At 46.8% G+C, this 22,599-nt stretch overlaps 2 protein-coding genes across 4 annotated transcripts; both read left to right on the forward strand.

Annotated features, from left to right (window-relative positions):
• The first annotated feature begins 865 nt into the window (after positions 1-865).
• Positions 866-13,573, forward strand: mctp1b (multiple C2 domains, transmembrane 1b). Of its 3 annotated transcripts, XM_029516600.1 has the most exons (21): positions 866-1,506; positions 5,394-5,493; positions 5,569-5,711; positions 5,791-5,870; positions 6,085-6,208; positions 7,465-7,503; positions 8,001-8,168; positions 8,268-8,398; positions 8,522-8,708; positions 8,795-8,888; positions 8,967-9,069; positions 9,233-9,335; positions 9,459-9,560; positions 9,638-9,712; positions 9,792-9,911; positions 10,140-10,250; positions 10,778-10,831; positions 10,918-11,027; positions 11,394-11,503; positions 11,587-11,684; positions 12,002-13,573. In XM_029516600.1, exons 1-21 carry the CDS (start codon positions 988-990, stop codon positions 12,071-12,073), a joined length of 2,643 nt encoding a protein of 880 aa, XP_029372460.1. In that variant the 5' UTR covers positions 866-987; the 3' UTR covers positions 12,074-13,573. The 3 variants fall into 3 exon arrangements, with proteins under 3 accessions (XP_029372460.1, XP_029372461.1, XP_029372463.1); XM_029516601.1 differs by lacking the exon at positions 7,465-7,503; XM_029516603.1 differs by lacking the exon at positions 7,465-7,503 and having other exon boundaries at positions 8,004-8,168.
• Positions 13,574-14,912: 1,339 nt separating this feature from the next.
• Positions 14,913-20,991, forward strand: LOC115051591 (arrestin domain-containing protein 3-like). Its single transcript, XM_029515038.1, has 8 exons — positions 14,913-15,495; positions 17,904-17,985; positions 18,219-18,366; positions 18,867-18,969; positions 19,087-19,343; positions 20,275-20,428; positions 20,529-20,683; positions 20,852-20,991. Exons 1-8 carry the CDS (start codon positions 15,219-15,221, stop codon positions 20,927-20,929), a joined length of 1,254 nt encoding a protein of 417 aa, XP_029370898.1. The 5' UTR covers positions 14,913-15,218; the 3' UTR covers positions 20,930-20,991.
• The last annotated feature ends 1,608 nt before the right edge of the window (positions 20,992-22,599 follow it).

A 22,599-nucleotide genomic window follows, 5' to 3' on the forward strand; every position in this document is an offset into this window, starting at 1 on the left:
CCAGGTCTGAAGACGGGGGGGTTCTCTATGTAAGATGAATTCTGTCAATAAACTACTGATGTAAAGCTGCATTGATTATTTATTTTGATGCACATCGCCTTTAAAAGCCTCTGCAGTGAATATGTCAGCTAACAGATGATGTTTTTGTGTTTGTGCAGCTTTGACTCTGACTTTAGATGAAATTCATGCATTTTAAAAAGCACTCTGGAGGTCGACGCCCATGTTAGCCGCTCTGCGCTGCTGGAGCTTACAGCTAAATGCTAAAGTCAACATGCCAACATGCTGTGTTCACTAATAATGTTGATAAAACGGGCAGAATGAGGAAAACTCCCCGTTTGTGTTTGTTCTGTGAACCATCACAGCAGCTAAACAACCTGACTTCATGTATTTCTTTACTTATTTGTTCAGTCGGCCCAAATCCACATAAAGACTTTACAGTGTCTTTTTGTAGCTGTTTGTCAGCCATTTGTTGTTTAAATAACAAACAGCAGAGTAGAGCAAAGCCTGATGGGAGTTTTTAAACGGGGTTCATGTTTGTTGCTGATTTGTTGTCTGTATTTGGTTGATGAAGTCCTGAGCTGGAGGTTGAGCATGACTCAGACACACATTTATTTTTAGATGGATTTAGATTCAGGGTTTTCTGGAGACGTCACGTTTCTCACACTGATTTTTGTCTGCAGCTGTTCATCCAGACTGCTGAATAACTTTGATAATTACAGTTTGTTTTCAGGAGGAAGTTAAATGAAAGCAGGCGGCACAGCTGATGTAATTCTGTGTTTGTCTTTATTTCTGAGGTGGGGGGTGTTGGGGGGGCCGGTCCTCGGGCTGCCCCCCCCCCTCTAAGCTCAGGTCCGGCCCTGTGGTCTTCCGGCTGCTGAACATTGTTCCGCGGAAAAAGACGCAGGACGAGCCGGACCGGACGCGCTCCCCCCGGTGTGATGCCGCTGAGTCCCGGTCCGTCGGTGTGAGTCCGGGTTCGGGTCCGGAATGGAGCGGGTCGACAGGGACCAGAATGAGAGCGGCTCGTCCCAGAACACGATGTGGAAGCAGATCCAAGCCAGAGCCAAACCGCTGCTGAGCCCGAAGCTGGGGGGCCGGGACCCGGAGGACCGGAAGGACCGGGGCGGCCTCTGGGTCTTCAAGAGGATGCGGAGGAAGGAGCCCTCCGTCCTGGACCGGGTCATCTCGTCCTCACAGCCGGACCTGCTCTTCTCCTCCGGGCCAGATGTGGCTCCGCTCGGCCGGGACGGACCGCAGCTGTCCGTCAGCAAGCCCACGGTGGCCCAGCTGGTCCAGTCCCACCACAAGAGCTCCTCTCTGGGCTCCGCCTGTCTGGACAAGCTGGCCGGCTCACCGGCCGAAGAACCGGCCGAAGAACCGGCCGAAGAACCGGCCGAAGAACCGGCCGAAGAACCGGCCCGCTGCGGCGGAGAGGAGGCGACAGCTGCGGCGGCTGGAGCACATCTGGACCATCCGGACCTTCCGGACCATCCGGAGAAGAAGCAGGTGAGATTTGTTCTGTTCATAAAACATCTGGAGGGGTTCTGTCCGTTTTCCTCCTTTGGTTCATTTTTTAAAGTGCACAGAAGTTCAGTGGAGTTGAACCGCTCGGTCCAGAAAGAGGAAGGCCTCATGGGGCAGGGGGGGCGGGGGGGGGGGCAGGGGGGGGCACAGGTTGGTCAGTGGTGTTCCTAATAAACTGGACTGTTTAACGGAGCAGCACAAAGTTCGGTTGGCTGTGAAGATGCAGAGATGAGTCATGAAGGAGGAGTCAAACTCTGAACAATAACACTGATCAGGCAGGTAGTCAGCCTGAGCTGCCCCCCCAACACTGTTCTCACAGGAAGGAGGAGGAGGGGGATGCCTTTATTTCAGAATAAAAGCCTGAGGAGGGATACAGTTAGGTCTGAAGAGAGAGATGAAGACAACAACAAGCCCCAGTTCTGCTTTGTGAACACACAATCTGCATGTGTGTGATAATTAGTGAACACATTCTCCGTCTCCCTGTTGTCATGTTAAAGGTCAAAGGTCAGAGAGCTCAGAGGGGAAGATTCAGAGGAAACAGTTGATCAGCTGATCAGGTCAGCAGCTATCAGTCCTTCAGCTCACTGAGCTCACAGAGACGGAGTCCGAGACCTGAAAATGTAAAGTAAAATAAAATCTTTCATCTCGCTGCGACGAAGGCAAAGCCATCAAACTTAAACCTCCATTTAGAGCTTTTAAATAGAAGCATGTTTGTACATTTAAAGTGGTGATAAATCTGCTCAGCTTACCCTTCAGTAACCTCTGTCAGTCAGGCTTAGTCCGCTGGAGACGGATTAGAGCTCCTCCGCCCGACTCTGCTATATTTCCCACCAACCTTCCACCTCCTGGCCTTGTCTCTGTCGTCCTCCTGCATCCTGGATCCCTTTCTGAGCGAGGCCCCGGTGGCAGAGTCCCATCGAGCCATTCGAGGTTTGTTTCGAACCGCTTCTTGGGATGATTCCTTTTCTCTGGCCTCCACGTGCGGACGGCTGCTGTCGGTGAGCTCATCTGCTTCGCTGCTTTCTTTCCATCTTCAGATCAGGCTGCAGAAACTGGAACACAACCACGATGTCTTAACCATCATTTTACTTTCAGTTACCAGCTCCAGAAGAAACCATTGAATCAGTCCGACAGATATCATTACTGAGCAGAACTCCTGATCGGATAAAGAAACGACCCAAACAGAGGAGAGGAAGGAAACATTCAGACACCCTAACCCTGCAGTCGGTCTTTCTGACTTTAACGGGAGAAAACGGCTGATGTTGCTGCGTTCACTCAGTGACGCCGTCGTGTTTGTTATACATGTTCAGCTTCTTTGTGCTGCAGGTTGTTGGTCCACCACGGTGCTCTGATCGACCCAGAATATGAATGCTAACAGCTGGGGGGTCGTACTGGACTGAAATGGGTCTCTAACTGGGAGCGTCCTGTGGCTTTTATTTACTGTATTGATCACAGTGGATGTTTCGGCAGCAGTGTGGACGTTAACGGGCCCTTGAGGCGCTGCTGTTGTCAGGAAGGAGATGAATATGCTCGGCTCACCTCGCCGGTCTCATCGACCCGTTTCTGACGCTCCGCTCCACTCACACCTCTGAGAGTCTAAGTCTCAGCTTGTTGATTTACAGATGTTGAACGGAATTTCATTTAATGAAGTTTCAATCAAGTGAAAAAGTAAAGAGGACGAAGAAGCGAAGGATTGTGGTTGTTATCTTTCAGTCTGGCTCAGCTTTTGTCATCAGCAGTTGTTGAGTTGTTGAGTTGTGTTAGAGAAGTTTGGATATTGATCAATGTTTTTGTGTCACAAGCCGTCGCTACAGAAACTCTCCTGAAGTGTTGGGGCCACGTAGCATAACACAAACCTCCTTCACACACACTCAGTGTGCGTAAACACAAACACACAAATACACAAAGTCCTAAAATAAGTGCTGGTGGATCTGATGTTATTCTTGGCTGCTGCTTTGCTTCCTGATTTACCTCCACAGGAAGTTAATCTTCAGTAAGCAGCTTTTGGAACCTGCTGACTCAGCACCGGACCGGGTCAGTGGTGGTTCTGTGGAGGTCAATGGTGGTTCTTTGGTGGTTCTGTGGTGGTTCTGTGGAGCTCTGTGGTGGTTCTGTGGAGGTCAGTGGTGGTTCTTTGTGGGTTCTGTGGTGGTTCTGTGGAGGTCTGTGGTGGTTCTGTGGAGGTCTGTGGTGGTTCTGTGGCGGTTCTGTGGAGGTCTGTGGAGGTCTGTGGTGGTTCTGTGGAGGTCTGTGGTGGTTCTGTGGCGGTTCTGTGGAGGTCTGTGGAGGTTCTGTGGTGGTTCTGTGGAGGTTCTGTGGAGGTCAGTGGTGGTTCTTTGTGGGTTCTGTGGTGGTTCTGTGGAGCTCTGTGGTGGTTCTGTGGAGGTCTGTGGTGGTTCTGTGGAGGTCTGTGGTGGTTCTGTGGTGGTTCTGTGGAGGTCTGTGGAGGTTCTGTGGTGGTTCTGTGGAGGTTCTGTGGAGGTCAGTGGTGGTTCTTTGGTGGTTCTGTGGTGTTCTTTGGTGGTTCTGTGGAGCTCTGTGGTGGTTCTGTGGAGGCCTGTGGTGGTTCTGTGGAAGTTCTGTGGTGGTTCTGTGGTGGTTCTGTGGAGGTTCTGTGGAGGTTCTGTGGTGGTTCTGTGGAGGTCAACAGGAAGCAATGAGGACCTGAGCCTGTCTTCTGATTGGCTGAATAAACCAACCGACTCAGGATGGTTGGTTAAAGAGGGCGGGGCTTTGAGGCGTGGCTGAGGGCGGTGACTGCTTAGTTGTGACATCACAAAGTCCCAGAAGTCCTGATGGCTGGTTCAGGTTCAGGTTCTGAATCCAGACTGTGAGGGTTTAATACAGAACCTGGAGCTGATCCAGGATTGGACCAGATGGACCTTTAAAGGTAGTAAAGTCAACACTAAGTTATTTATGATTATATTTGTGGCTTTTTGTTCCTTTTGGGTCTCATGGTTTGTTGTTGTTGTCGTCACTTTATGGCCTTTTTGTGCTCATGTGTGTTCATCAGTCAAAGCAGACGGACGAGGTGATGGCAGGCTGATGTGTTCGGCTCGTCATTTGACCCTCCACGCTGACTTTATTACCCTGTTTTCTGCCCCGTGGTATTTCCGCAGTTAGCTAAATGCCCGCAGGAGTTGGCATGCTCAGGAAACCTGGTGTGTGTTTCAAAGTGTGATATGATATGTTCCCTTAAAGGAGACACACATTGTGCGTTTGAACAACAGCCAGCAGCTGTTAATCACTTTCAGGTTTCAAGTGTGAGTTGTGTCGACAAGAAACACACAACATCCTGAGAGAAAAGGACCAACAACTGCGGTGTGATCAAGTCAGAACAGTTTGTCAGGGTTAGGGTTTTTGTGTGTCATGGCAGTTGTTTGTCATCTCACTGTGGTCATTTTGGAGCAGGCAACTTTTCATACCACTTGTCTTTTTGTGGTTGGTGTGTGTCATTTTTGTTTGCCATCCCATTGTGTTCGGTTTTGTTGTGTTTTTGCCTCAGACTAATGTCTGAAGTTCATCCAGGTGTATTTGTGTTGCTTCCAAAGATGCAACGAAACAGAAATTCACAACTTGCATCAGTGTGTGGTCACGCTGTGCTGCGGTGTGTTAGTTGTGTGCATAGCCACGGCAGATGTGTTGCTGCTGTTTATAATGGAGAAGAAGGAGGTGTGTGCTCTTGTGTCATTTCCTGTCAGAGCCGCCTCGCAGGACGAGCAGCTGAGCTGTGAGTGTGAGAGGTAGACACGCACAGGAAGGGCAGCTTGCTCTGATTCTCTGTGGACATGTTGGTGAGTGTGTGTCTGCGCTGACTGACTTCAGCTCGTGTTGTGAGTCTCTAACGGCAGCCTGTTTTCTCCTGACAGGGCATCGGCGCTGCCGGCTCCTCCGCCGCCGTCTCAGGGATGTACAAGCTGGAGATCGAACTCAGGAGAGGACACAACCTGGCCATCCGAGACCGAGGAGGTACGCTGTTGTTGTTTTGTTGTCGTTGTTGTTGTTGCTGTTGTTGGTGGCTGTGTGACGGTCGGGTCTCCTCAGGCAGCAGTGATCCCTACGTCAAGTTCAAGCTGGCGGGGAAAGAAGTTTTCAGGAGCAAAACCATCCACAAAAACCTGAACCCGGTCTGGGAGGAGAAGACCACTTTGGTCGTGGACAGTCTGAGTGAACCGCTGTATGTGAAGGTAAAGACACACACACAGACACACACACACAAACACACACACACACTGTCCTAATCACCGTCCTCGTTTTGCTCTTCAGGTGTTTGACTACGACTTCGGTCTTCAGGACGACTTCATGGGGTCAGCTCATCTCTACCTGGAGTCTTTGGAGCAGCAGAGGTGTGACGTTTTTTGTGTTCCCCTCTCAGGTTGTGTAGCTGCAGCTGATCATTGTCGGACTCACAGCTCCAGTGAAGCTTGTTCTGATTCCAGCCGCAGAGGCTGATCTCAGGACCTGCTGAAAACTGATAAAGGGTCATTCCAGCCAATTACTGAACAGCTGAAAATGTGGCGACCTCCGCGGTAATTTGATGGCCTGCGATGTGTGTTTCAGGATGATCCCTGTAACTCTGGTCCTGAAGGATCCGCAGCACCCGGACCAGGACCTGGGCTGCCTGGAGCTGGCTGTCAACCTGACGCCTAAAGAGAGTCCCATCGAGGAGCGACGAGACTCCACGGTACCCCCCCCCAGTTTCTAATTCCCTTCATGGATTTGCTCATTTTAAAACATCTCTTTTGGCGTTTGGGCTTCAGGAGAATGAACCCTCTTTGTCCAAACATGAAGGTTTCACGTTACACGACGTTCTATGTTTCTTTGTGACATCTTATTAATATAGAATCTGTCAGCGGATATCATGAATTTTTGATTCCACGCGTCGTGTCAGAATGAACGCTGTCTCAGATGTCTGTCAGCATTGTGGCAATAACGATCTCTGTGGTCTTGCACTTGTTTCCTGCAGCAGAGGGAGGTTAAGACATATCGGTGGAAGCCATATGTGAGAAAAGTGAGTGTGGTGGTGATCAGGCTCTTAGTGATTTCCTTCAGCTCGCCCCTCGCTCACTGTTTCCTACTTTACCTCTTAGTGTGGTGAAAAGCCTTTCCCTCAGAGAGCAGATTTATTACTGTCTAATGGGCAGCGCCTCGTTCCTCTGGCTTCTCTGCACACATTGATGTAATTGATTTAGTTCCAGCTGAATTTTATAGTTTTTAATATTTAGTTTGAGTTCACTTCCTGCTTTCCATGATGAAGCCTTTTGGTTTTATCTTCTAGCTGCAGCTTTTCTGATGAAAATAAACACAAGCTGTTGCAAAATCTTCCCTCGTCACCGACACCACGGTGTTATATAAGCTATATATTTAATGTGAACCGTCCAAATTTTCATTTTGAAGAGCTCATTTCCATCAGATGATGAGTTTGTGATTTTAAAAATCAGAAACCATCAGAGTGTAGTTCATCTCCTCTGATACATAAACAATATTAATACATTAAGGTTTTTGTGTAACTGACTTTTATTAACATTTTTATTATATAATGTTTTTTCTATTAAAGTCCTTCTTTCGTATCTAAGCTGTATATCAAATATATACAGCTTATATCAAAGCTCACGCTCAGTTTCTTCTGGATTGGCCTCAGACATTAAGAAGGACGACGAAGATATTAAACACACCTCTGCTTCATGATTTATTCACTGTATGACTTATTCATAGTCTGAGTCTGACAGAGAGGAGGAGGGGAGGTGAAGGTGTGAGTGGAGCTCTGCTTCTTTAAATCTGTTCAGAGAAACAGCAGGAAAGTCTCCAGAGGCCGCCCCTCCTCTTCATCACCTTTAGACCCTCCTAGTGGCTGATATCACCTGATGGAAGAAGGTTTTGTCGGTTTTCTTGTGTCCCTGCTGGGCTCAGTTGAAATAATGTGTTCTGATGTATGTTCAGACAATGCTGCTGAGGAGATCCTGGAAACGATCCACTAAGGTAATTCCTCCCATCTTCATCACCTTCATCATCGCCTGCCTGTCCCGACATCTTCATGTCAGTCAGCTTTCTGTCATCGTCCTGTTTATTCTGCGTTCACACGGATCATCGACACGTTGTTGTGCTTTCAGCCTCCTAAAGTTCTGATCCGGTGCCCGTTCTTCAGCCCATCCTAAAAACGAAAACAATTCATGCCTGTGTTAAAGCAGCTCCTCTCAAAGTGAACTCATGGAGATCTTTGTGTTCACTGGAGTCATGTGATCTGTAAATTCAAACAGCGATTTAGATTTCAGCTTTCCGGCCGTTGACTTTCAAACAGAGCAGACAGAATCTCTGACCTTCAGTAGTTTGTCTTTTCATGAGATTTATTGTGTGAGGAAGAAAATTGAACAAACAGATTTCACTCACTCAAACGGATCAGAACAATTCACAGGACATGAAGAAGCTTTATTTCCTGTCACGTGATAACTAAAATTCAGAGTGTGTGTGTGCACCAGCAGCAGCAGTCGTTGCGTCTCTCGGAGCTCCATCGGAAGTCTCAGCTCTGGCGAGGGATCGTCAGCATCGCGCTGATCGAAGGTCGAAACCTGATCCCCATGGACCCCAACGGACTGAGTGACCCGTACGCCAAGTTCAGACTGGGACCGCAGAAGTACAAGAGCAAGGTCGGTGACCTCTGACCTCTGAGGGGGTGGCTGTTGTGAGAAGTAAAACAGTTCTTATTAGTGTTTCAACAAATAACATCACACCTTGTGTGTGTTCAGACTGTTCCAAAGACTCTGAGTCCGCAGTGGAGGGAACAGTTTGACCTGCACCTGTATGAGGAGACCGGGGGGATTTTGGAGATCACAGTTTGGGACAGAGACACGGGGAGGAGGGACGACTTCATGGGACGGTCAGTCAGATATTGGAGGACGTTTTCGTCCTCTCCAAACTAAACCTCAGCGATGTTTCATCTTTGGTGTTTCTGTTTAATATTTGCTGCTGTTTGACCCTGTGTGGACTGTCTGTCGTCCAGATGCCAGTTGGATCTTGCTCCTCTGGCCAAAGAGCAGACCCATCACCTGGAGCTTCCTCTGGAGGACTCCCGGGGCGTCGTCGTCCTGCTGCTCACGCTGACCGCCTCGGCCCACGTCTCCATCGCCGACCTGTCCGTCACGCCGCTGGATGACCCGCAGGAACGCAGGGAGATTCTCAAGAGATACGTAAGCGGCATTAATAACCAAAAGGTGTTTCAGGTGGATCTTCTCAGTGAAGGTGTTTGACGTTTGCGGCGTTGCTCCCTCCGCAGGGCGTCCTGAAGTCCTTCTCTAATTTAAAGGACGTGGGCATCGTGCAGGTGAAGGTGCTGAGAGCTGAAGGACTGATGGCTGCAGACGTCACCGGTGAGAGAAACGATGCTCGCTGCTGGAGCTCACACTGAGTGCGATTCTTTCTGCTCATGCAGCGGATGGTTTCTGCAGGTAAGAGCGACCCGTTCTGTGTGCTGGAGCTCAACAACGACAGACTGCAGACACACACCGTTTACAAGAACCTCAATCCAGAGTGGAACAAAGCCTTCACCTTGTGAGTGAGCTCAAGGTGTTCTACAGCTGATCTGAAGTTTCTATCTTTACCTGATTCTTTGGAGCAGTAATGATGATTGTCCACGTCTCTGTCAACACAAGCTTGTCCTCGCTCACATCACTGATATTAATTGTCGGACGTGTCAACGTTGTCTCGTCCTCAGTAACGTGAAGGACGTCCACTCCATCCTGGAGGTCACAGTGTTTGATGAGGACAGAGACCGGAGCGCCGACTTCCTGGGAAAAGTCGCCATCCCCTTATTACATGTGAGTGTCGGGACAGAGCGTGTGTGTGTGTGTGTGTTCATGAGTTCATCCGACAGACCTACAAACACAGTGTTGTGTGTTTCAGTGTGCGTACAGTCTCTGGATGTGTGTTGTGTCTGTCAGGTCCGTAACGGGGTGCAGAAGGCGTACGTGTTGAAGAACAAGGAGCTGACGGGTCCGACCAAAGGAGTCATCTACCTGGAGGTGGACGTCATCTACAACACGGTCAGTGCTTTTTGTTGCTCTTATTGTTTTTGTGTTCGTCCACAGCAGGTGTGAGTTCCCGTCTTTTGTCTCTGCAGGTCAAAGCTGCTCTGAGGACTTTGGTCCCTGCAGAACAGAAATATATTGAGGAGGAGCCAAAGGTCTCCAAACAGGTTGGTTCATTCATCCAGATGAAGTGAAGGTCAAAGGTCACGATGTCAGGTGACGCAGCAGGTTCTTTGTGCCGTTCAGCTGCTGCAGCAGAACTTCAACCGTGTGAAGCGTTGCATCATGGTCCTGATCAGCTACGGCACGTACATCAACAGCTGCTTCGAATGGGAGTCTGCACAGAGGAGCATCATCTCCTTTGTGGTAGGAAGACACACACACATCTGGCTTCTCTGTGCTTCAAAATAAAAGCACTTCCTGTCATCACTGTAGCAGCACCAGCAGACTTACCAAGCCAGTTTTATATGAAAAATAAAACGCACTGCTCTGATCATTTAGATATTACGTCCTGTTTTCAGCAACATATCGGTCCTTAAAGGCATCATAAAGTTGAGTCCTTGGTTCCTTTCCTTGCTCCCTCCCTCCTCTCAGCTCTTCGTGGTGGTCGTCTGGAACTTCGAGCTTTACATGCTTCCTTTGGCTTTACTGCTGCTGCTGGTCTGCAACTTCTTCTTCTCCTCCAGCAGAGACCTGGCTGACATGGTGAGGAAACACATTTATCAATCTGCCTTATTATTGTGTGGCAGTTTAATTTGCCTGTCTGCTTAAATAGTAACAGATACAACAACAAAAACATGAAAACAATGATGATAGATCTGACGGTCTGTACGTTTGAATTTCTATTAAATTAAAGTTCATATTTTGTCTTCTCATCTTATTTTATAAACCGTTTTTAAAAGGGATTTATAGATCTTACAGAAATAAAGGGTTAGGGTTATGCATCTTGGAGTAAATGATGGGACAATTATTTAGTTATTATTTAGTTTTTCATTTATTCATGAACAGAAAGCACCGAAAAGTTCTGTCTCCGTCTCAGTCAGTGTTGTCCAGCAGAGGGAAGCACAGATCTGGAAATCAAACTGAGTGCAGCTGTCAGTGTTTGGAGCTTTTTCTGTGTTCTTACATTTTAAAAAGTGGAATGAAAATCTAAATGTGCATTTTTTATTTTTATTTATTTTTTTATTTTTTTACACAATTTAGTCAATTTTGTTCTTTGATTCCGTCTGCAGTCGATGGAGGCCATGTTTGAGTGGGAGGATGACGAGGAGGATAAAGACGAGAAGGTGGTGACGTTATAAAAGTGCTGTAATATTGACCAGGGGATTGCAATCTATGGGAAAATGCTGATCTTTCCCTCCGTCCCTTTCAGGACTCAGAGCACAAAGGTTTCATGGACAAACTGTACGCCATCCAGGACGTGTTCATCAGCGTGCAGAACGCCCTGGACGAGGTGGCATCCTACGGAGAGAGAATCAAGAAGTGAGTATCTGTGATGCCATGAAAGAGGGGAGGAGCCTAGAAAACACATGACCGCGGCCTCAGTGAAACAGAGCGGATATTTGGGTGTCACACTGAACCACCATCACCAGATCCACATCTCCACTTTCTGTTTGGTCTCACCAGTCAGCAATCAGACGATAACACAGATGTTTCAGACCTCGACAAAACTACAGACAGGCCACAACAATAAATCTCAACGCAAAGAGGAATAAATAAAATAATAAAACAACAAATTCAGTTTCATACATACATTTCTTCAGTTTCTCTTCTATTTACAGAGAAATGCAGTTTTGAATCAGCTTCAACCTTTCAGTCTCATCAGCAGCTCTTCTTCTGCTCCTGCAGCACGGGGAACTGGACAGTGCCTTTTCTCAGCTGGCTGGCGATCGCTGCCTTATGTTTGGCCACACTTCTTCTCTACCTCATACCGCTGCGATACCTGGTGCTGGCCTGGGGTGAGTCCTGACTTCACACATGAACACAGACGAAGTTCATTATTCACACCTGCTCAAACCTCCTGGTTTTCTTTCGGCCGTAGGTGTAAACAAATTCACCAAGAAGCTTCGTGACCCCTACATGATTGACAACAACGAGCTTCTGGACTTCCTGTCCAGGGTTCCCTCTGATGTCCAAGTGGTGGGTGAAGGATGCACATGAAATAAATTCATACATATATTTTAACAGTTAGGCCCTCTGTGACTTTGTTTGGCTCAGAAACAATGACAGAGAAATAAACAAGTTTAAATAAAACTGAGCTGAAGGATCCAAACGAACCCGGAGAAAACTGGATCGTCTGTTTTAGGACTTCACTGAATCAACAAACATCTAATAAACCTATTCACTTTTCTCTCTGTAGGGCCAAACTCAAGTCTGAGTCAGTCGTTTGTGTGTTTGTCTAACTGTGTGTGTGCGCGTCTGTTTGTGTTGTTGTTGTTGTTGTTGTTGTTGGACAGATGCAGTATCATGAGCTGAAGGTCGAACCTGGACAAAGTCCCAGCAAGCGCAGGAGGACCAACCTGAGCTGACGTCTCTGCTGCATCGCTGCCCTGCAAACATTTCAGCTGTAAACAGTGTAAATGACCTTATTTATATATTTCTTGTATATTTTTGGTTAATACGAAAAAGATTGCATTGTTTTTGTTTTGTTTTGTTACTGTGGAAGGACACAGATTTATTTTCTAAATCTTATAAGGAAATACTTCACAGATGTTTTTAATCATTTTACTTTCACAGTGTAAACATGAATTACATCAGTTCTAATGTTTGTGATGTACGTGTGTCCGAAGGCTCTGCATGCATGAAGGTGATCTCCTGTGCGCTGTAAGGGTTTATTTTTTATTTTAAACTGGATGTCTCGTCTGTGTCTGATAATTATAGAGCTGCATGTTTCACTGTAGGAGAACATTTATACAAAGACATCAAATAAGTCTGATCTGGCAAAGCTAAACTCTGCATGAACGAACTTCTGTCTTGAAAATAATATTTAAACTCAAAAATAGCTTTAAGATTTCTCAGTTCAGAAGTGCAACTGTGGCTGCAAACTCACGCGATGCAAAATAACAAAAAACAGAACAAAACTGGAGGATAATTTTGAGGGATTTCTTTCCAAGTTGAGTATTTTAATTTTATGCTAATATATTTCTAAAAGAATCCATTTCACCAAAAAATCCAGATGACTTTAGTCCTGAATGTCAGCTCGTCCTTCAGCAGCTGACATCTCATTTACTGTTACTGTTGTTACTGAGCATGTTCACTTTTTGGTACTTTTGATAGTACATTTACTTCATTAAACTTATAAATACAGTTTTTTAACAAAATTCAACAAAATTAAAGTTCTTCCTCCATCACTGCCCAGAAAGGATTAAAAAGGGACCTTACAGGATATACAAACATCTAATTACTGCTGGACTGTAGAATTACACGATAAATGACAGTAAAAATGCTTTTAAGCTGTTTAAAATACCTCTTCATAGAATATGTTATGATCATATAATCAGAGACAAACCTCTCCACATTCACGTCACAGTGAAAAATATTCTGATATTCAGTATAAAACGCTAAATAACTGCCCTTTTAACGTGTTTTTCATGTTAAAACAGTAAATGCATGCTTAAAAAAGAAATGTGTATAACAAATAATATTCTATTGCACTTTATCTGATTTGATCATACTTTGGCAGGATAAACCTTCAGTGTGATAAAATATACATATTTGCATCCATAATTCAGAATGCCGTTCATTGTGTTTCGTCAGTTCGTTTTCAGTTTCTCTCTTTTCCTTCCATTTTGGGCCAAATGTTTGTGACGTACTGGGACGGACCTCCTGCATGTCACCTCAATGTGTCCAAGTGTGCATGTGTGTGGCGTTCAGGTTCACGGGGGATGAAGCTTTATCTTTCCTGTGTGCTGTTTACTCTCATCACTTCTGTCTTTTTGCACATGATCTGTTTACAGAATAATTCCACTGATTGTACTGAAGGAGCAAACTGTGTAGCATTTATCTGAGAAAATATATTTCCACACAGATCCACGTGGCTCCGTTTGGTCTTTGAGCTTCACTGCAGGAGAAATAAGTCTCACGTCAGCTTCTTGTAACTTTAAAAAAATGTTAAATATGCAGAGTTAACCGTTTGTCCATGAAGGTTCGACTTTCTCCGGATCATTGTGAGTCTTTGATTTGGATTTAAACAGATTTGTGGATGTTTGTTAGTCGACTGAATTAGAAAATGATGCTGGAACATCTCTGAGGTATCTGCAGGAAGTTCAGTCAGTTAGCATTAGCACCGCTAGCGCTTTACCGCCCAGGCTGCTGCAGATGGAGGAGGAGTCTACCTGGAGCTGACCCGCTGCCGCCCGTTGCCATGGAGACAGATGACTGAGGGCGGAGCCTCTTTGAGTGAGTGACAGCTCACGAATGTAGGTTTGTCCTGAAGTCTCTTCTGCTCCTCGGATTGGCTGGGAGTTAGGGGGCGGGGTCAGACACTGCCAAGATGGCGACAGGAGAGCAGGGCCAAACTGTTTCCGAGTGACGTCACATAGGCCTCGTCCATCTTGAACTGTCCGGTCAGTTTGAGGGAAGTTCTTCACATTTCAAACAGTCCACTCAAATGTAAACTGAGCAGAGTTCGGGGTCAAAGGTCAAACGTTACAACACGCCTTTTTTGATCATAGCTCATAATTCTCACTCTAATTATGGCTCAATGTAACTCAGCTGTCCATCATAAGTGACAATCACAGACTGATAAAACAAGCCAAAGGCGGTTAGAGGAAAAAGTTCTTTTGGTTTTAATTATTTCCGATCAGTGGAATCATAATTTCTTCCTTTTTATTTCATAAGACTGAGGACAAGTAGAGACTCATCCTCCCTCAGAGCCGGCCGAACCTCCGCCGGTCGGTCTGCGCAGAGACGCACTGAGCATGTGCGTCTCTGCGCAGAAGCCTTAAGAGCGCGTCCGCGGCGGCTGGAGGCATTACAGACAGAGAGAGGAGGACCGGAGGACCGGAGAGCCGGAGAGAACCGAGAGGAGGAACGGAGAGAACCGGAGAGCCGGAGAGAACCGGAGTGAACCGGAGAGCCGAGAGGAGAACCGGAGAGAACCGGAGTGAACCGGAGAGCCGAGAGGAGGACCGGAGAGAACCGGAGTGAACCGGAGAGCCGAGAGGAGGACCGGAGGACCGGAGAGCCGGAGAGAACCGGAGAGAACCGAGAGGAGGACCGGAGAGAACCGGAGTGAACCGGAGAGCCGAGAGGAGAACCGGAGAGCCGGAGAGAACCGGAGAGAACCGAGAGGAGGACCGGAGAACCGAGAGGAGGACCGGAGAGCCGGAGAGAACCGGAGAGAGGAGGACCGGAGAGAACCGGAGAGCCGAGAGGAGGACCGGAGAGAACCGGAGAGAACCGGAGAGAGCCGAGAGGAGAACCGGAGAGAGGAGGACCGGAGAGAACCGGAGAGCCGAGAGGAGGACCAGAGAACCGGGGAGAGCCGAGGGGAGCTCTGACTCCGGGCAGAGCCCAGAGGGGACAGCGGACCGTCCCCACCAGATGAACCAGCACGGCCGCAGACCCGGCTCCGCGCTGGGCTCCTGAGTCTGCTCAGATTCTCCTCCACAGACTCTCAGTCCGTCCTTCTGACTCTGGTCCGGTCCGGTTTCTCAGCCTCTCGCTGCCATCATGGTTCTGGCCAAAGTTCGGGCGCTGGCCATCTACTTTGACAGCCTGAACGAGAACAACCTGCCGGTGTTCTCCGGAGGGGAGCTGGTGTCGGGCCGGGTGGTGGTGGAGGTGACCGGCGACGTGCGGGTCAACAGTCTGGACATCACGGCCAGAGGAGTCGCCAAGGTTCGGTGGACCGAGTCCAGGAACACCGGGGCCAACACGGCGTACACCCAGAACTACACGGAGGAGGTGGAGTACCTGCACCACTACGACACCCTGATCGGAGAGAGAGGTGAGGTGGTGCTGATGCTACACGACAACAACACACTCCACAGCAGCATCCCGACAACAACAATAAACACAAAGTTCAGCAGCGAACCCGCTGCTGACGTCATTTTGTGCTCGTGAGCGTGAATGTGAAAGTTGATGGAGAAAGACGGCTGCAGAGAAAAGTCCCGCCGGCCGCTCCCTTTGTTTGTTAGAAGCGGTTCAAACCTGTTCAGAGACTGACGGGGTGGGGGAGTGTGAGTCTGTGTGTGTCTGTGTGTGAGAGTGTGAGTCTGTGTGAGTCTGTGTGTGAGAGTGTGAGAGTCTGTGTGTGTCTGTGTGTGAGAGTCTGTGAGTCTGTGTGTGAGAGTGTGAGTCTGTGTGTGTCTGTGTGTGAGAGTGTGAGTCTGTGTGTGTCTGTGTGTGAGAGTGTGAGTCTGTGTGTGAGAGTGTGAGTCTGTGTGTGTCTGTGTGTGAGAGTGTGAGTCTGTGTGTGAGAGTGTGTGTGTGTCTGTGTGTGAGAGTGTGTGAGAGTCTGTGAGTCTGTGTGAGAGAGTGTGTGTCTGTGTATGAGAGTGTGTGAGTGTGTGTGTGTCTGTGTGTGAGTCTGTGTATGAGAGTGTGAGAGTCTGTGTGTGTCTGTGTGTGAGAGTGTGTGAGAGTCTGTAAGTCTGTGTGAGAGTGTGTGTCTGTGTATGAGAGTGTGTGAGAGTGTGAGAGTCTGTGTGTGTCTGTGTGTGAGAGTGTGTGTGTCTGTGTGAGTGTGGAATAACATCTCAGCTGCTTCCTGTGTGTCTGTTGAAGAGATTGTGTTGGACTCCTTATTTAATCAATAGGTCCAGTGACTCAATAAGTGCAGGAGCTGATTGGTCACGTCATCTTCATCACTGGACCCAATTAGATAATTAGAGACTCATCATCATCATCATCTTCTTCAGGAAGGACTCGGTTGTCTCCACATCCTGTCCTGCTTTGTGTAAAAATCAGTTTTATATCCTGCTCGGCCTTTTGGTCGGATTTCTTTCTGATCAGTAAACAAAAATGTAATTCAGCTTGTAAATAATGACTGAGGGTGACAAATGATTCTACTTTTATTATTATTGTCACCATTTAATCAGTAAAATGTAAAAAACAACAAAAGGTCATATTAAAAAACAGAAATACAACTTCATGAGTGGGACTTCAGAGCCTGGATGTTTGGATGCATCCAGCTGTAAACAATTATAGTTTTATTTGTTCAGATCATTGTGATTGTGACAAAAAGTTCAAAGCTCAAATGTTCAGTTTTCTGTCACAGAACTGAATATTTGGTAAAAAAGAACTAAATCGTGTTAATATGAGAACTGACAGGAGAAACTGCAGCTGATGATGATGCAGATGAATCTGAGGCGTTGCACGTTCTTCTTCGTTGGTTTAATTTCCGTTCAGTGTGCGTGAGAGCTGCTGTACCTGAACTTCACTGAGAGTACAACACCCTTCCTCTCTCTGCCTCCCCCATTCCCCCCACCCCCACGCCACACACCACATGGCTGTACAAATGTGGGCATGGGCCTGTCAGCAGTGCACCAATCAGAAGGCAGCCTGTGAATTCATGTCACGATCTCAGCCAATCAGAGGCCGAGGAGAGTTGCATGCGTTGGAGTTTCCAGCTGAAGGAAGCTGCTCAGTCTGGTTCATACCGGTCTACTCCTGCTCAACTCTGTGTTGCCGGCGACTTGACTGGGGCGCACGCTCATACATGCACAAAGACACACACACACACATGTGTGCAAGCTGTGTATGACAGCTCACACACAGCGAGACAGACACAAACAGAGATACAGGCTTCAGCGGAGGAGTGCTGAGGTGGCAGGAAGCTGAAGTTCAGCAGTCGAGTCGTTTAAAACACAAACAATAACAGAAGAAAGAAGGAAGTGAACTTTCTCTCCTTAGAAGCTCTTTACTACACCCAGCTACACACACACAAACACACAAACACACAAACACTCCAAGTTCCCATCTGAATGCCAAGTGTGTTTGGGTGACACTTCAGAATCACATTTTTAAAGAAAACTGAAGATCAGCATGTGTTTTTTCAGCTGCTTGTCATTTCTCGTCTTTTGTGTGTTTGTATTTGTTGGATAAAACAAAAGGAACATTATTCAAAAGCCTTCACGGCTCCGTCTTTATGAAGCTGAACATTTTAATTCAGGTGAAGATTCAAAAGATGATGCTTGTTTTCAGATGTTTAGTTTGAGAAGCACCAACCGACAAGACTGAACATTATCATTAAAATAATCGCTCTTTTATTTATAAATGTAGCTTCCCAGTCCACTGACTGATGATAATATTCACAGCTCCAGTTTGTTGTTGTTACTGTTAGTGCATTTGTTGCCCTTATGTGACTGGATGTTAAGCAGCTGTGTATTCAGAAACCTGCTCTTTGTGTTTCAGATGAGGACTGTCCAGAGGAAGGTCTGACCGTTCTGCACGCCGGCCTGCACGAGTTCGCCTTCAGCTTCAACCTGCCTCAGATGTGAGTCGTGCCCACTTTAACTTCTTCTACTTTTAAATGTTTCATAAAAGAAGAAAACAGAAAAGTCAGAAAATGACTCAAATTCATCAGGATCTGTCTAATTTTGGAGCGGGGAGTTTTAGTGGAAACAGGATCTGAGTCCTTCTTCCCCCGCCACACACACACTAACACACACAGGACATCACCACTGATCAGCCACACTTCCTCCCCCCTCCCCCCTCCCCGTCCATCAGGGCCCTGGCCACGTCCTTCGAAGGGAAGCATGGCAGTGTGAGGTACTGGGTGAAAGCTGAACTGCACCGTCCATGGCTGCGTCCCGTCAAAGCCAAGAAAGAGTTCATTGTGTTTGAACACATCGACATCAACACACCGCTGCTGCTGGTAAGTGAAGGCCGTGCACGTGGTGCACACCTTAAAGGAACAGTCTGACACTTTGGGGAAAGATTTGCTTCCTGCCAAAGATTCAGATGGGGGGGCTTAATGCAAATATGGAGCTACAGCTGGATCGCTTAGCTTATCATAAAGACTGCAGCCAAACAAAATAAAGCAGAGCAGCAAGGAGAAACACTTTTAAATACCAGATTCAGCTAAAGATCGCCAACCACATGCTAATAACCAAACAAGTATCAAATATGAAATATCAAAGCCAGAGAAACGTTATTTATAAAAACCTGCTAATAAAATATTTACAACAATATTAACACGGTGCAAAGTATTAATAATCTGCATGCTAATCATCTTAATATCTTGTAAAAAGTTACCAACTAATAATCCCAGGTTCTGATTTCTATATCTTGTTAGCTTTGACCAAGCTTGGCTAGCTGTTTCCAGGCTTTATGCTAAGCTATGCTAATTAGCGGATGTGATTACTTGATTGACAGGCCCCTCAGGCGGGTACAAAGGAGAAGACCTTGTGCTGCTGGTTCTGTGCCTCAGGCCCGATTTCCCTTAGTGCCAAGATCGAGCGGAAGGGCTACACACCCGGTGAGTCCAGAATCCTTCCGTCCTCCAGCTCTCGTCTTCTGCTTCTTTGTCTGTCAGATTTCACTCATGTCACGTCTCTCTCAGTCTGACAGACTGATCTCTTCTCTTCTGTCCAAGGTGAGTCCATCCAAATCTTCGCCGAGGTGGAGAACTGCTCGTCCCGAGTGGTGGTGCCCAAGGCCGCCCTGTACCAGACCCAGACCTTCTATGCCAAAGGGAAGGGCAAGCAGATCCAGCAGCTGGTGTCCAACCTGAGGGGGGACCCTCTGCCCCAGGGGAAGAGCCAGAGCTGGGAGGGGAAGCAGCTCAAGATCCCTCCGGTGTCGCCCTCCATCCTGGACTGCCCCATCATCAGGGTGGAGTACGCCCTCGTGGTGAGTTCACACTGAACGGTGGCTCTGATGATGATTTAAAGCCACTAACTAATCTGCTAATGGCCAGAAAATGTAAATGATTAACTCACAATGAAGAACCTGATCGTTAACTGCTAATTATTCCTAATAAAATTTAATATGTAGTTGTTTATATCATCCATAATAACCTCATTAGTAATACTGCATTAATGCATGCGGGCCAATAACACATGAATAATTAATGAAAACTCAATTAAATAATACTTTATTAATCTCTGTTGGGGAAATTCAAATGCCACAGCAGCACAAACAAAGAGAACAAGTGAGAAAGAAATGAAATAAGACAGAGAGGACAGGTGACAAAAAACATTCAATAAGACAAAGACAATAAGAAAAAATAAAAAAGTTATAGAACACACATTAATGTTTTACAAACTATTATTAACCTGGAAGCTAACAGCCTGTTAATAACTGCTAAAAGCACACTAAAACTTCTAAAGCTTCTAATTACGCTCTAAAAAGTAGAAATATCAAATGAGACTCAGACTTGAATGAGCTACAGGAAGGAAGTCAAAGCTTCAGTTTTCACAGAGACCAGCATCCATCTGGTCCATCCTCCTGGTTCTTCTGGTTCAGTTCACACCGGAACAGGATCAGACTGCTTTTATCTATCTGGATTTTCTATTATTTTCTTGCTTCAGCTTCCTTTTAACTTCAAGTTTGGCTGCAAATAAATGTGACAAACATAACGAGGCAGCAGGAGGGAGGAAGCTGCAGTGAGCACAGTGTTCTTTTGGAACAGAGTGACAGAGTGCTGCCCGGGTTCAAACGTTGACACGTGACCTGAGGGGCCGAATTTCACTGATGGAACTTGTTCGACTGGCTCCGCTCACGCTTCATATCTTTTCTTCTTCTCCTTCCCCGCCTCGTTGTCCTCATGCTAACTCTCCAGGTTTATGTTGATGTTCCTGGCGGATTGAATTTGTCTGTCTCGCTGCCGCTGGTGATCGGGACCATCCCTCTGCACGCCAGCTCCACCCGCACCTCCAGCATCAGCAGCAACTGCAGCAGTCTGAGCTGGCTCGGCCTGTCGGAGAGACCTGAGGGTACAGACAGCAAACGCACACACAGGTTGTTTTGTTTTTCATTTGTGGCAAAAGGGCCAAGATGTTTCATGCTTGTTCTTTTCTCTTTTGTTTGTTGCAGCGCCACCAAGTTACAGTGATCTGGCAATATCAGAGTCCCACAGACGGGACTGTCTGCAGGGCTGCGACAGGTCTGACAGGGAGGACCAGGACCAGGGACCCCTCCTCACATTCATCACAGAGTTCAAATATCTCCCCCCACCACTCTACTCTGAGGTAAACAGGAAGTGACTTCAAATATCTATAATTTATCTAAAAGTTGACAGTTAATTTAGTCTGGTGAAGTAAATATATCCGGACTCTGGTGTTGACATGTATTCCTTTCATACTTTTCTGCCTGTAAACACGCAGCTCTCTGTCTGTACCCCCCCCCCCCACCCTCAGGTCGATCCCTACCCCGACCCCGTGGAGCTGTGCAGGGCGACGGACCTCAGGAGACCCGACACGTGTCCATCCCGCTGAGGAGACCTCAGAAGGCCTCTGCCCCCCCCCCCCCAAAAAAAAAAAAAAAAAAAAAAAAAAAAGCGAGCTGTGGTCAGCGTGGTCACTCGGCTTCTCCACAGATTATGTATCACCGTAGATAAGGCCAGACCTTCTGTGACCTGGACCTTCAGCTGAGAGAGTATTAGGTGTCCAGTGACACATGGACCAGGGATTTTGAGCCGCTGTGACTCTTCCATGTCCCGCGCTCAAGACGAGGCAAAAAAAGAAAGTTCTGACCCCACGACTTCACTGTAGGACTCGGGTCAGAAGAAGTCTCCTCCTGCCTCCGTACATTTTGCACATACCGTACTTACTGTTTTTCCTCCTGTGGTTTATATTACTGCAGTCTCCCACAGGCCTATATGCTACAGCAAATCTGATATTATACTCTTTAATCTAAATGGCACATTGAAAACAGGACAAAAGCGTTTCCGCGGTGAAACGATAGCCAGAGCTTGTGACTGTGGCCTGAAAGTGTCAGCGTCACTAACCGGACTTCAGGTGGAAACTGTTTTTGTGAACAAAGCCGAAACTCAATGAGAAATAAAAGAAAAAGGAAGAAGAGAGTAAAAGATTAAATAAAATGGATGACGTTACTGATGATTCACAGCAGAAATGTGTCACTGACAAACCTCGAGCACAGAAAGTAAAGCTCAACTTGTGTCTGAATGTGTGCGAATGGGAGAATGAGTGTGTGTGTGTGTGTGTGTGTTTCGGTTTAAATGACCAGGTTTAAAAACCCAGACAGGGTCTAGAGAAAAGCACAACTCCGACCAACCAAGATAAAGTACCACAAGTCGCCTGTTGGTTTCTGCTCTCGCTGTAGATTTTTTCCAGACGGGGACGTGATAAAATTTTGTGCTCTCCAAAATAACGGCAACATGTAAAAGATTAATGTTTACAGACAAATTTATCAAATTGAGAATGTTGTTCAAACACAATTTCTTCCAACTAAAACTCAAAGTACCAAGTGCAATATATTTTTGTATTTGTGATTTTTTGCACTAGTTTTTCTTATACTCTGTTGCTGTTTATTCCATTTCTGTGCATTATATATTATCTTATTGCTGTCATGATCAACTTTTGATAAAATAAAAGATTTATTTTATAAAATAATGAAACACAAATTGTCTTTACTTTTTAATATGCATGTAGGTTTTGTATCCATGTAAGAATTCATAATTTACTATGTTAATATCAGAAGTCAGGAAAAAGTCAACTCTTTCACTGACATTATTAATGCTGCTCTTCTACCTGCAGTTATTCTTACATTGTTCTACTGTCACTTAGTCAAGTCAGGGATCCTGATCTCCTTCAGACAGACAGGAGACAGATGAGAGGCAGACAGGCAGGCAGGCAGACACACAGTCAGTCGGGCAGACAGGCAGACACACAGGCAGGCAGGCAGGCAGGCAGACAGACAGACACACAGTCAGTCAGGCAGACAGGCAGATGAGAGAGAGGCAGGCAGGCAGGCAGGCAGGCAGGCAGGCAGACAGACAGACAGACAGGCAGACAGAGTCAGTCAAGCAGACAGACAGACAGACAGGCAGGCAGGCAGGCAGGCAGCCAGACAGACAGACAGACAGGCAGACAGAGTCAGTCAGACACAGAGTCAGACAGACAGATAGACAGACAGGCAGACACAG

The sequence above is a fragment of the Echeneis naucrates genome, chromosome 12 (genome assembly GCF_900963305.1).
Source record: "Echeneis naucrates chromosome 12, fEcheNa1.1, whole genome shotgun sequence".
NCBI classification, from domain to species: domain Eukaryota; kingdom Metazoa; phylum Chordata; class Actinopteri; order Carangiformes; family Echeneidae; genus Echeneis; species Echeneis naucrates.

What these genes read in the sequence shown, in the direction of transcription:
- mctp1b (XM_029516600.1), top strand. Translation starts at nt 988, where the DNA reads ATGGAGCGGGTCGACAGGGACCAGAATGAGAGCGGCTCGTCCCAGAAC. An exon ending in ACCATCCGGAGAAGAAGCAG is followed by an intron (nt 1,507 to 5,393) that starts GTGAGATTTGTT and finishes TTCTCCTGACAG; the next exon opens with GGCATCGGCGCTGCCGGCTC. An exon ending in GGGAGATTCTCAAGAGATAC is followed by an intron (nt 8,709 to 8,794) that starts GTAAGCGGCATT and finishes CTCCCTCCGCAG; the next exon opens with GGCGTCCTGAAGTCCTTCTC.
- LOC115051591 (XM_029515038.1), top strand. Translation starts at nt 15,219, where the DNA reads ATGGTTCTGGCCAAAGTTCGGGCGCTGGCCATCTACTTTGACAGCCTG. An exon ending in GCGGAAGGGCTACACACCCG is followed by an intron (nt 18,970 to 19,086) that starts GTGAGTCCAGAA and finishes CTTCTGTCCAAG; the next exon opens with GTGAGTCCATCCAAATCTTC. An exon ending in CCTGTCGGAGAGACCTGAGG is followed by an intron (nt 20,429 to 20,528) that starts GTACAGACAGCA and finishes TGTTTGTTGCAG; the next exon opens with CGCCACCAAGTTACAGTGAT.